General features: G+C 52.9%; 1 protein-coding gene across 3 annotated transcripts in view; it reads left to right on the forward strand.

The window, feature by feature from the left end:
• The first annotated feature begins 6905 nt into the window (after nt 1-6905).
• MAP4K2 (mitogen-activated protein kinase kinase kinase kinase 2) overlaps nt 6906-13300 on the forward strand; it is a 35759-nt gene continuing 29364 nt past the window's right edge. The window contains exon 1 of one of the 3 annotated variants that reach the window (XR_008312284.1): nt 6906-7109. Coding sequence is in view for 2 of the 3 variants with exons in the window: in XM_053278494.1 (XP_053134469.1) it covers nt 7014-7109 (96 nt within the window). In the remaining variant the exon portion in view is untranslated. Of the gene's footprint in view, nt 7110-7293; nt 7596-13300 lie in introns of those variants that run through there. The other 2 variants (XM_053278494.1, XM_053278495.1) reach the window with 2 other exon arrangements.

The raw sequence follows: 13300 nt of genomic DNA on the forward strand, positions 1-13300 counted from the left end.
TTTCAGTAGTCCATAAGTGGCTCGGGGCGGTTTACACAGAGAAATAACAAATAAAATAAGATGGATCTCTGTCCCCAAAGGGCTCACCATCTAAAAAGAAACCTAAGATAGACACCAGCAACAGTCACTGGACGGATGCTGTACTGGGGGTGGATGAGGCCAGTGACTCTCCCCCTGCTCAATAAAGAGCATCACCACATTAAAAGGTGCCTCTTTGCCAAGTTAGCAGGGATCTAGGAGGCTGCCTTCTGCCGAATCAGACCCTTGGTCCATCTCGCTCAGGATTGTCTACACTGACTGGCAGCGGCTTCTCCAAGGCTTCAGGCAGGAGTCCTCCTCAGCCCTACCGGGAGATGCTGCCAGGGATTGAACCTGAGACATTCAGCTTGCAAAACCGATGCTTTACTATTGAACCAGGGCACCAGCCCCTAAGGCTGGGGGGCACACCACTCAACCCCCCCACCCACCCCCGCATGGGCCGGAAACAACCATGACTTGATGTGTGGGGCGCTGAGGTCAATTTTCAGTGCATTGATGACCGCAGCAAAATTAATTATACAGTATTAAAACAATCACTAGTTACTTGTGGCTCTTTCCCTCCCACAGGGGCCCATAATTTTAACCAAGGGTATTGGCCCGAAAATAAGCCTTATGCCTGCTTAGTCAGTGGGGCATGTGACTGTGCCAGCCCCCCCACCAGTGACAAGTTCTTGGTGGCTCCTGCTGTTGCTAGCTACCTGTGGGCCAGCAAAAACATCCCCGCAGGCCAGATTTGGCCCCTGAGCCTTATGTTGTGCAGGCCTGCCTTAAGGTTACATAGAAAGCTTCCTTATACTGAGCCAGATCATCCAACTCAATATTCTTTAAACGGACTGAAAGCTGGGCGGGGGTGGGGGGGAGATCTCCTGTAAACTGGAAAAAAAACAAGCCCTGCTTTTATCTCATTGATTTTGACTTAATTTTTTTAACCAGCATAGCAGTGCTTTCTTTTTCTAAGACAATACATGCCCAAGATCAAACCCTGTTGGATAATCTTCTCTGGAATCCACCCTTAGGCTTCACAGATCTGTCTGCTGATGGGAGCAGACAGGCTGAATTCTTTCCCCTTCTATAGCCGAGGACTTCACCACCACGCTCTGTTGCCTCAGATCAGCATCAGCGGCTGGCCAGAAAAACAGGTCAGTCTGGCCGGGCCTTGAGACTTGGAAAGGTCCCTCCGAAGAGATCTCCTTTCCAGAGTCCTCCCACAAACGGCGTATTATCATTCGAGAGTCTTCTTGAGCCATGCCGGTCTGAACATTTCCATTTTTTGTGCTACTTACATTAGCCATCTTTCAAGAGGACGGTTAAAAATAAACCATTCTGTTGTCTCCTAGAACAATGCCTCAGTGCCAAGCTTTACGCAGGAAATAGACATCTCTGCAAAATTTCAGCGGGCACATAAAACCTCATGCGACAGTGGCAGTTCGCCTTTGTGTGCATGGACCATGACACGCAGGAGCACACCGTTATCTCGCACGATCGCATGGTGGTGGCAAAGAGGTTCTTGGTACAGAAACCTTGTCGTGCTCTGGAGTTCTAAAGGAAACCTAATTCCATAGGGTTTGGGAGTGGAAAGTGTCTGCAGTTTGGGGGAAATTCAAAATCGTAGTGGGCTAGTCAACCTTTTGCACATGTTGGTGGAAATGGGTAAAATGCCATCTCTACGACGACCAATATTTATACACTGCATTTCAACAAAAGTTCCCAAAGCGGTTTACGTAGAAATAAATAGATAAGATATAAATCTTTATCCCTGTCCTGACAGTCACTGGAGGGATGGTGTGCTGGGGATGGATAGGGCCAGTTGCTCTCCCCCTGCTCAATAAAAGGAATCGCCACTTTAGAAAGGGGCCTCTTTGCTCAGTTAGCAGGGGACACTCTCTCTCTCTCTCTCTCTCTCTCTGTGTTTCCAACGTCGGAGAAGATTTTGTTTCTTCCTAAAGTTGTAAACATACACAATAATCACTTACACTTACTTTTAAGTGTTGGGGAGTTGTACTACTCCTGAAGAAATGGCGGGGTTTTCCTCACCGTGTCTTGTAGGCCTGGAGTCCTTGGATGACGTCGGACTACAAATCCCATCGTCCCCCTCGGCAATGGCTGAAGGCAGGGGGTGATGGGATCTGTAGTCCAAAGACATCTGAGCACTCAAGATTGGGAACCCTTAATTGGGGTGGGTGGGATCACAGGGTCACTTTAAGACCTATCCAACACAAACTTAGTGGCCGTCGAAGTTGTCTGGAAAAGAACATTTAGAGGATTCTTTCCCCCAGTGGTTTAGGAAGGCCTCTTCATTTTAGGGCGGCTTTTGCAGCAACGTTTTGAGTGCCACGTGTTTGCCTCGTCTGCCGCAAGCAGAAAGATCTTAAGCCCAAATCGTCCTGAACTTTAATAAGTTGCTATTTATACACAGCCTCCTCTCTTTTGGTTTCAGGGGTTTGGCTCTAGAGTTAAGAATATGGGAGTTCCGTGTCCCTCCCCACAGACCACAGGTCCTCCTTCACCAGATTTCACGTCCAAATGCAGCAGCGCCGTCTCCCACTCGCACCCATCTTGCTCCTGCCTCCTGGCCGCTTCCCCTGGCCTCCCCACCCACAAAGTCTGTAGCAGTACGGATGGTATTTCTGCCCTTTGTGCTGGCCAGGATTAGTAATGTTTAAACTTTTGCTCTGCTTCCCCATCATCCGTGCTCAACTGGAGCCAAGGTTCAACCACAAAAGCTGCAAGGAATCAAAGAGGAGAGAGAGAGAGAGAGAGAGAGAGAGAGAGAGAGAGAGAGAGAGAGAGAGAGAGAGAGAGAGAAAGTGAGCATAGGCAGATTGCCTTGGGAGGAGAGCTGATCTTGTGGTAGAGAGCATGAATTGTCCCCTTTGCTAAGGAGGGTCTGTCCTGGTTTGCATTTGAATGGAAGGCCACTTCCACACAGAGTAAGGTATTCCCCTTAGGGTGGGGCTGCTCAACTTTGGCCCTCCTGCAGATGTTGGCCAACAACTCCCATAACCCCTGAATATTGGCCACTGTAGCTGGGGATTATGGGAGTTGGGGTCCAAAAAAAGGATCCAGCAGTCAAGAAATACGCCGCAGACTAGCACTTGGTAGGGTTGCGATGAAGGCCTTGGAAAGGATATTTTGATGCTGTGACGTGTCTACACCTACAAAGATTAGAATCGTTTGGACAATGGTTTTCCCCACGACACTCTATGGATGAGAAAGCTGGACATTGAAGAAAGCAAGACAGAAAAAGCATTGGCGCTTTTGAACTTGGGTGCAGGAGAAGACTTTTGAGGAGACCATGGACAGCCAGGGAAACAAAGAAATGGATCACAGAACAAACCAATTCAGAATTTTCACTCGAGGCACAAATGACCAGGCTCAAACTATCATATTTTGGACACATTACGCGAAGACCCAGCTCCCTTGAGAAGTCTGTGATGCTGGGGAAAGTTGAAGGAAAGAGAAGAAGAGGATGACCAGCAGCAAGGTGGATGGACTCAATGATGACGGCAATGAATGCACCACGGAGAGACCTTCAACTTGGCCCAGGCGAAGACAGATCATCCTGGAGAGAATCTCTCCATGTGGTTGCTAAGAGTGACACTGACTTGATAGCACTTAATCAATCCATCCATCAGTCCAAAAACAGCTGGGGGCCCCTGAGCTGAGCAGGCCTGCCTTCAGGGGTGAGGCCACTCTGGGAAGAGCAGAAGGTTCCAAGTTCCCTCCCTGGCAGCATCTCCAAGACAGGGCTGAGAGAGATGCCTGCCTGCCACCTTGGAGAAGCCGCTGCCAGTCTGGGTAGACAATACTGAGCTAGATGGACCAAGGGTCTGACTCAGTATGGGGCAGCTTCCTGGGTTTCTATGCCTTTCCTTTAATTGGAGAGCAGTGCTCAATCCTGCGCAGGAGCGACCCTTCCATGCGGCAAGGCAAGGCAGTCGGCTCGGGGGACAGATTACTGGGGCCCCGCCAGCAAGGTGCAGTCTGCACTGGAGCGGTGCTTAGGGGCCCATCTCATCCTGGCAAGCTGGGCAAGGCACAGCACCGCTCCTCACTTTCATTGCCAAGCTGGCAAGAAGCCCGAGGAGGTGGCTGGCAATGTGCCCTGCTCCCTGGGCCGCTTCCAACGCTGGCAAGGGTCCGTTCTGAAAGGGGGCTGGCTCCCTCCGGGGGTGGGGGCAAGGCCGCATTGGGAGCCTCGCTTCAGGCACTGCAGTACCTCGGGGCCTCCCCCAGTCATGAGTTCTTCCGGGCATGTGCAGAGGGCTGCTTCGCCAGCTGCACACATTCCTCAGTTACCGCATCCTTGAGGGGTTCAAAGCGTTCCGCGCGCGTCAGCTCCGTCATCTTGGCAACACCCTGGAAGACCCGCCACGGTCCCCATCTCCTCATTGCAGACGCTGGACCCAAAGCTCTAAAACGGGTGGCTTCTCGATGCTCCTCTGCAGGGCTGCAAGGCCCAGAAGTGCCGTCATGTGTCTTTGCTCCACGCCCCAAGGCAGCTTCCGGTGCTGATCCACACGTAGGAGCCTGCCCTCGGCGCAGACAGATGTCATCTGCGAGAGGCCGTCTGTCAGCCACGCGCCGCCTTGAAATCGGCTCGGGGCCCAGCAACCTCCCCTCGCTGGAATCAAGCACCAGGAGGTGTCTGGTTGCTTGGTAAACGTGCTGCGAAGGAAAGCCAGCCTGGTGTGAGAGCAGGGCTATGTAACCTCGGCCTTCCAGCCGCAGTTGGACTACAACTCCCATCATCCCCAGCTGCCGTGGCCAGCAGTCAGGGGTGATGGGAGTTGTAGTCCAACAGCTGGAAAGCCAAAGGTATGTAGCCTTGGTTTAGACACAGGGTCATAACTGCAGGGTGTAATGAGCTGTAATTGACAACCCCCAAATTTGCCCCAGGCTGTGAATGGTTTAAAAAAATTTAAAAGACCATATACCCTGTCCCCTCCCCGACTTTTGCAATTCCCCCACAAGACTTTGAGGCTGGCTATGAGCCACCTAATGGCACAGCGGGGAAATGCTTGACTAACAAGCAGAAGGTTGCCGGTTCGAATCCCCGCTGGTACTAGATCGGGCAGCAGCGATATAGGAAGGTGCTGAAAGGCATCATCTCTTACTGCGCAGGAGGAGGCAATGGTCAACCCCTCCTGTGTTCTACCAAAGGAAACCACAGGGCTCTGTGGGCACCAAGAATCAACACCGACTTGATGGCACACTTTATCTTTACCAGCCTGGAGCATATAAAGATAAATTTCGCCCCCCTCCAGCTGTTTTGGACTACAACTCCCATAATCCCCAGCCACCATGGCCAATAGCCAGGGATGATGGGCCAATATCTGCAGGAGGGCTGAAGTTGAGAGCCCTGGTTTAGGGCATCAGACTAGGGCATGGGGTGATGGGACTCAGCACCTCACTGGGTCTGGGCCCACTTGTGCTCACTCTCAGGCTTAGCTACCTTACAGGGTTGTTGTGAAGATAAAATGGGGGTGGGACCCCTGAATTCTTTGGAAGAGAGGCAGGATCCTATCATAAAACTATTTATAGACTGCCTTTCAACAGAAAGTGCAGCCCCCTTATTCTCAAGGGTGGCATATTTTCTTGACAGCGTTCTTTGGATTGGAAACTGAAACTATCACATTTTGGTTGAGTTTCCCCGACTTAATTAACAGAATGGCTTTTCTGGAAGCAGTTTGGGTTGCAGTGCAATCTTTTCTCCTTCAGCTTTCCAAGGTTGGATTGCTTCTTTGGCACAATGCCCTGCCCCCATCAGAAATGACTATCTGGTCATCGGTTGTGGGTATGTGCGTGCATATTGTAGTGACCTTGTCTCTGACTGTAAAAACAAAAGCAAGAAACTATATTCACTGGGTCTGAATTGGGATGTGGGTGGGAGTGGGGGCGGGGGGGCGGAGAACCTTGCATTAATTAATTAATTATATCTGCACAACACCCCAAACTTCCATCTCCGGGCGGTTTTCTTTTCAGCAACATAAAACAGAAATAAAAACCTTAAAACAATGGAAAACCACAAGTCCATTTAAAAAGCTTGGTTGAATATAAGTGTGCCATTTATTCATCACGCTTGAGGACACACCACTTAATTTACTACAGCAGAATAAATGACAGTTTGAGCTAGGCTGCCAGACAGAAATGTTTTTAGGAGCAAGTGGGTGACAGACGGGTTGAATAGCTAAGGAGCAGATTTAGGCTAGACACCAGGAGGAATTTTCTACCTGCGAGAGCTGCGTGCAAGTGAATGAACCTTCCGCCGCCACCCTCCCTCCCAAGATTAAGTTAAAAAGGGGAGTAAAACTAGGGGCCTGGGACATATGCATCCCTCGAGGTCAGGCCCTCTGCTGCCCTGCAGGAAGTCTTTCCTCTCTCGTGAGTGGATTTACTTTGCACATGCTCAGAGAGAGCAACTCTTGACATTCCTTTCCAAGGTGCCAGTCCCGGCTCAGCGATACCAGGGGATAAGCTGCGCCGCCCTTTCTGGCCTGACTTGTTTCCCGCTTGGAAGAGCACGGGTTCCCACGTTCAGAGTCGTCCACCGCATCTTCTTTCGTTCGAAGCAAGTCCTCCACTAACCGCGAGGAAGTGGAATGATCACGAGGATGTAGCTTTTCTGGTCTTGAACGTGGACTCGCTGAGCCGGCTGGTGGTGACTCAGCAGCAAGGCATTCTGCCCATGCCCAGAGGCCCCCGTCTGCATAGATTCTGACGGAGGCCGATCGCTGGCCTTCTTCGTCCCTAGTCTCTCTGCCAGTCGCTCTTGCACGGAGGGAAGGAGGCGACCGGGCGGCGCTTACGCGTTCTCTCCTCCTTCCTTCCCGGCGGCCGCTTCTCTACTCCGCCCCGGAGGCGGCGCCGCATTCCCCGCCCCGGCTGCCGACGCCGCTGTTGCTGCCGACGCCGCTGGCCCGGGCTGGCTGCGCCGTCCTCCCTCCTCGGTCGGCGGCTGGGGAGGAGGGACCATGAGCGCCCTGCGGGACGTCTCCTTGCAGGACCCGCGGCTCCGCTACGAGCTGGTCCAACGCATCGGCTCGGGCACCTACGGCGACGTCTACAAGGTGCGCGTAGCGGATGGCGCGCCCAGGGCGCACAGCCGGAGTTGGAGGGGCGCCCGCCTGGCGCGCGCGGGTCGGGCCGGGGTGTGGGGAGCTGGGATCCCGGCCGGGGGGTCGTGCAGATCGGGGGGGCACCCCGTGATGGTAGTGCGTGGGGGCGGGCGGGTTTGGGGTTCCCGCACTCCTGGGTCCTTTCCCTGCGCTGAGCAGCTTGGAGAGCCCTGGAGGGAGAAACTTCTGGGGATGATGCGCCCGCGGTTGCTGCAGCCCAGGAAGCCCTCCAGGGAAATGGGGAAGGCGGAACCCTGCTGCGGGAGGAGTGGAGTGGATGAACCGCGAAGCAGACCACCGGAGCATTGGTAGGGATCTCCTCGGACTGGGGGCTAGAGAGAGGGGGAGTCAAGACGGGACAGCTGAGGTTCTTTGGGCCCAAGGATGCCCAGGAAAGATACCCGCCACAACCGGGGACCTTCGGAGGAACCAGGAGGGGTGAGTATGTGCCAGGAAGCAAGGATCAGGGGGGGTCTCTGGGCCAATCTCTTTGGAGCCGGTCCTTGGATGTGCCCCAAAGGGGGCACTTGATTCCCCCCTCCACTTTCCCCCAGTGGTGCTTCTGTACTTTGATTTCGGCCTTTTGCAGTCCTCTTGGCTTACTACGACGACGACGTCTCGAAATAGATGCCAGAACTTGGCACAGAACAGGCCGGCAGAAGCTGGTGCCGCGCCATGAAAACTCCAGATTGATCTTGGGCTGCCGTCGTGGAAGGAGCCTTGTGTTTTGGAGCAGTTGTATAAATATTGGATCAGGTGGCAAGAGGGGCCCTCCTGTCCTTGGGAGCAAGAGAGCAGGTTTGGCCGCTGGAAAGCCTGCTGTCCTTGGAGGGAAGGAGGTTCATGGTTAGATTGAGAAGATGGCAAAGGTGCTCAGGAATACGACAACAAATATTTATATACCGTTTTTCAACAAAAGTTTCCAAAGCGGTTTACATAGAGAAATAATAAATAAATAAGATGGATCCCTGTCCCCAAAGGGCTCACAATCTAAAAAGAAATGCTAGAGAGACACCAGCAACAGCCACTGGAGGGATGGTGTGCTGGGGGTGGAGAGGGCCAGTTGCTCTCCCCCTGCTCAATAAAGAGAATCACCACGTTAAAAAGGTGCCTCTCTGCCCAGTTAGCAGGGGCAATACTTTCCTGTTATGGCATCAGAACCGGGATGACGGGGTGTGTAGAAGCTTTTGGGCCTAGAGAGCGATGTTGGATAAGCTGGCATCTCCTCGGAACTGACAGACGTTGCGATTTACTGACATTTTATTTGCTTGCTATCTCACTCGTATTTGGGTGCCTCTGCTGTGTCTCCTGGATGCCTCGGACCGGCGTCCCCTCTTAACAGGGATCCCCAGATGTTGTTGACTACAACCACCAGAATCCTCAGTTGTAATTACTCCGGCTTGGGGATGATGGGAGTTGTAGTCAACAACATCTGGGGATCCCTGTTAGAGGGGACGCTGCCATATTTGCTTGCTGTCTCCTGGGTGCCTCAGCTCTGGCTTCCGGGTTCCCCTGCTTAGAGAGGTGCTCTACAGCTAGAGGGTCCTGAATGTGATAAACACAGGCCTTTTCTAGGGTCTGCGTCTGTCCAGAGCTGCACAGGTATTCTGCTGGTGTGGGGGGGCCCCAGTCGATATGCAGGGTCCTCTTCGGTCACATGTCAAAGGTTCTCAGAGCTGGGGCTGATGGGAGCTGTAGTCCCAACATCATCTGGGGACCCAGCTTTGAGATCTTCTCTGCATATTGATTGGCTGCACCGAGAAAGGGTCCCTTCGCTCTCATCTGCGCCTGCAGTTGCAAGTTCCAAGGCCTTTGTCAATCATCCCAGGGCCTTTGCTGTAATTGGCCAGAATAGAAGGAGGTGGGAGCAAGCTTGCTCCTGGCCAAACAGTTGGGTAGAATTCTGCCTACAGCTTTTGCCTTGTACTTCTGGAAGGACTAGAATCTTGCATTCATTCATTTTTTTTTTTTAAAAGGAAAGCTGGATATTCAGGGCAGGGAGGCTGGAACAGTTTTGAGGGTGGCAGCACACACACACACACACACACACACACACACCCCCTACTGGTGGGGCTTCCCCCAGCCATTTATGCAGTTGTCCTTATTCATGCTCTGTGTCCATACAGTGCATGGTGATGTGGGAGGTGGGGGACACCCAAATATAGCATAGAAAAATGTTTAAGATTTTGGGCCGGTGCCAGTGATGCAGCTGCCGTGTCGATGCCCCTTTAAATGGCTGCATATGGCAGCTATAATTGGGTGGGCGGTGTGTCCGTGCGCAACGATCCATGCACGTGCGAGTGAGTTCAGCAGTTCACCAGAGAAACTAGGTGGCATTCACCACTGCAAATCTGGGGAAAGGGAGGATGTTGACCATTACCCCATTTACTCACCATATGGTACCAGCCGCCCTGTAGAGCACTTTAAAGTGGTCTCCTAAGTCCACACAAGTGACTAGTCCTCAGGCCTCTTGGCGCGTCCGCCTCTCCGTATGTCCTTGCGGTTGTGCCCTATGCGGAGGAAAAGAACCAAGGCTTGTAAAGCGTATTTAGTTGATTCTGCACCATCCCATACAATCCAGGAAAATGGCTGACACTCTTGTTCTGTGTGGTTATTGTTGTGTGGAAACTGTGGAGGGGGTGGGTGTAGCTCAGTAGAGCATCTGCTTTGCCTGCAGAAGGTCCCAGGTTCGATCCCTGGCAGCATCTCCAGGTAGGGCTGGGGAAGACTCCTGCCTGAAACCTTGGAGAGTTGCTGTCAGTCAGTGTAGACAATCCTGAACTAGATGGATCAAGAGTCTGACTCAGTAGGAAGCAGCTTCCCAAGTTCCTTAGGTGTGGTGCTGATTGCTTCTAACTTGATCTGGGTACTCCACAAAATTCTGTCTTTAATATCTTGGAGGGGTGACTTTCCTATCACTGGGAACCCCAAAGGCCATCTTGCCTGACCCCCTTGCCTGAGAGTCAGGACTATCCTGTGCATCCAGTTTAGCCAGCCCAGATGGCAGCATGACCTAGGCCAGGCATCCCCAAACTGTGGCCCTCCAGATGTTGCTGAACTACAACTCCCAGTATACCCAGCCACAAAAAATTGTGGCTCGGGATGCTGGGAGTTGTAGTTCAGCAACATCTGGAGGGCTGCAGTTTGGGGATGCCTGACCTAGGCGGAGAGCAGCAAGGGGCATACAGGCCAGAGAGCTGCCGATGACTCAAGGGAGTGGGCAAAGCCGCGTGCTGCAGCAGATGGCAAGAAAGAATAATAATAATGCAAAACGATGAAAAATTCTCCGCCCCCTTTAGAATGAGCTAGATAATTTTGACTTGGGGAGAGGCATTCCTTCCTGACCCTACTTATGGTGCTCAGCTTTTAAACGTGCAAAGCTTGTTCTCTGGGGTCCCTGCAGGTCATCTCGCCTCTCTCTGGCTGGGCCCGTCTTCCTTGCCGACGCTTCCCCTGTAGCTGCATTCATACATGACCAGGGAATCTCTTGATCGTCTTCTCTGGGGCTCTGGAGAAAAGCGTCCCTCCCTCGGCCAAACCCAAGCAGCTGGCTTGATGGAGCCTCCTGCTTCTCGTCCCGGATGCTCCCCGCTGGAATGAGCATTGTTCGGACCGGTGGGGCATTTCCTGAGATTCTCGAGGTTCGAGCAGGTGGATTCGGAGCTAGGGCTCCTGGGTTCCTCGGGCAGCCTGGACCTCTCCTCCGGGGATTATCTTTAAGATAAAATCTCTCCAGAAATCAATGCTGTTTTATGATTAAAACAGGAATGATGATGAGAATAACATGATTGTTCGCATCGGCCTAGGCTGGGTGTCACTCAGGGTGCCGGTGTTGTGGGGGGTGGTCTGTGCCCAGGACCCCCAGATGGTGTTTTAGAGATGGGCTGGTAGGGCCTAGGGGGTTGGAACTGGGGAGTTTAACCAGTGTTGGGGTGCTCGGAAGGCGATGAGGTGGTAGCTCCGTCTGCTTTGCAGGCAGAAGGTCCAAGGTTCGATCCCTGGCAGCATCTCCAGGTAGGGCTGAGAAAGAGCCCTGTGTGAAACCTTAGAGAGCTGCTGCCAGTCAGTGTAGATAATCCTGAGCTAGATGGACCAAGGGTCTGATTCCGTTTAAGGCAGCGTTCTACGCTCTTAGGTTTTTGGGGCCCCTAATATGGAACTCCAGCTGTGAGGCAGTTTGCACGTGCACGGAGGTCATGGTTTCGTTAAGATGTGTCCCAGGGCGGATTTCTGGAGAGCCACAACTCTGAGGTCGACTCTAGAGTCAGATGAAAGGGGAAATCCAGGGCAGGGGTGGCAGCACAGACAAGCTGATGGTTTCCTGTCACGGCAGCAATCTCTGGAAGGCAGGGGTTCTGAATCTTGGGTCCCCAGATGGCACTGGACTACAACCCCCATCATCCACAGCGCTGTGGATGATGGGAGTTGTAGTCCGGCAACATCTGGGGACCCGAGGTGGAAAACGCCTGTTGTAATGGATGCCACTCTGAAGCAAAGTGTGAGAGATGCATCCGTGCCCCCTGGAAGCTCGTTGCGGCGTTGCGACCACGTGTGATCCGAGATTTGCAACATCCCCTGCAGCGTTTCAACAGATCCTGAGGCCCCCTTCTTTGTTCAGCTGCGGCAGCTACTGTGGACCATAGAACCGCTTGGGCTGGGACCTCTCTCAGTTCTGGCTGGCTTTTGAAACCTAAGCCAGGAAGCGAGTTGGGGGCCTCTAAAATGCCCCTTTTATTCCAAACGTGTTCAGAAGATGGGTTCAGGTTTGGCCCATGTGTGAGACATTTCTGGGAGGGAGGGAGGGCAGGCGGGCTGTGCCACCGGCGTGGCATGGTGTCTGCTTTGGCACAGAGTTATTCTCCCAGGGCCTTTGGGTGAGGGAGAGGGTGCCCTGTTTCTTTCCTCTTCTGTTGCTTCACCAGATGCTTTGGGGACAGACCCACACGCCACGCCCTTTCTGCAGAGCAGGCTCAGCAAGCAGGAGGAAAGGAAGTTGCTTCACCGTCAGACAGGATGGCAAGCGGGTGGGGGAGCAGGGCTGGTCTCCCCCCCCCCTCCCCGCCGCCTGCCTGCCTGCCTGTGTTTACAAGAGCTTCCTAACCTTTGCTGAGCTCAGCGGGACAGCTCAGCAGGACAGTCTCCCCCCCCCCCCCCCAGCGGAAGCTGCCAGATCTCTGAGCCGCTGTAACTCCTTAAACCCCAGGCTGGCTCTGATGACTCAGTGGCGAGGCGTGTGCACTCAGCCCATGCTCAGGAACACCTTGCTCATCTTGTCCATTCCAGAGTGTATCGGTGAGACGTGGAACAGGCGCTCGGCTAAGATCGGGCTCGTATTAAGCCTTCAGAGGACTGACATTTTTGCCTTTTGCTCCTTTAATTCCCACCCACACCTTTTAAAGGGTTTTTTTTGGGGGGGGGTCAGGTGCCACTTTTGATTAGCCGTGTTGATTTTAGGGCTAAGAAAACTCATTTTGAACTGTTTTGAGCGAAGGCTTGGCGATGTTTTCCTTTCTGAGTTTGTCTTCTTTTTCCAGACAAAAATGCATCCGTGTATGAAAAATAGGACAATGTGAGTTTCCAGCCAGTCCTCAGTCTGGCCACATGACTGCGAAGGGGACGACAGGTCCCTGGAACACAGGGTGGGGAATTTCCTGTAGGTTTTGCATAGGAAAACAGAGCAGATCAGGCAACGGGTGTGAGCAACACACTCATGCGTGGCTCATATCTGCAAACACAACACCCCCCCTCCGCCCACACACACACCCACACACCCATATGGCAATGAAGCTGGACTTGGAGTGCACAGAAAAGAGACCTTTGGAAGTGACCCCAGATGCTGGACCATGACTAAGAGGGTGGTACGCAAGCGAACACATTTTCTGCTACCCCAAATCTTTCTGTGTGGGCAGGAGGGAGACTTCTCTCCCTACTTCAAACTTTGAACAGATGAAGCTGCCGCCCACTGAGTCAGACCCTTGGTCCATCTAGCTCAGTATCGTCTACACTGACTGGCAGCAGCTCTCCCAGCATTACCGAGAATTCATGCTGGGAGTTTAACCTGGTACCTGTCTGCCTGCAAAGCAGGTGCTTTACCAGTAGGGTGGTTTAGTGTTTAGAGTGCTGGACTAGGCCCAGGGAGACTC

This window comes from Hemicordylus capensis, chromosome 14, assembly GCF_027244095.1.
Source record: "Hemicordylus capensis ecotype Gifberg chromosome 14, rHemCap1.1.pri, whole genome shotgun sequence".
NCBI classification, from domain to species: domain Eukaryota; kingdom Metazoa; phylum Chordata; class Lepidosauria; order Squamata; family Cordylidae; genus Hemicordylus; species Hemicordylus capensis.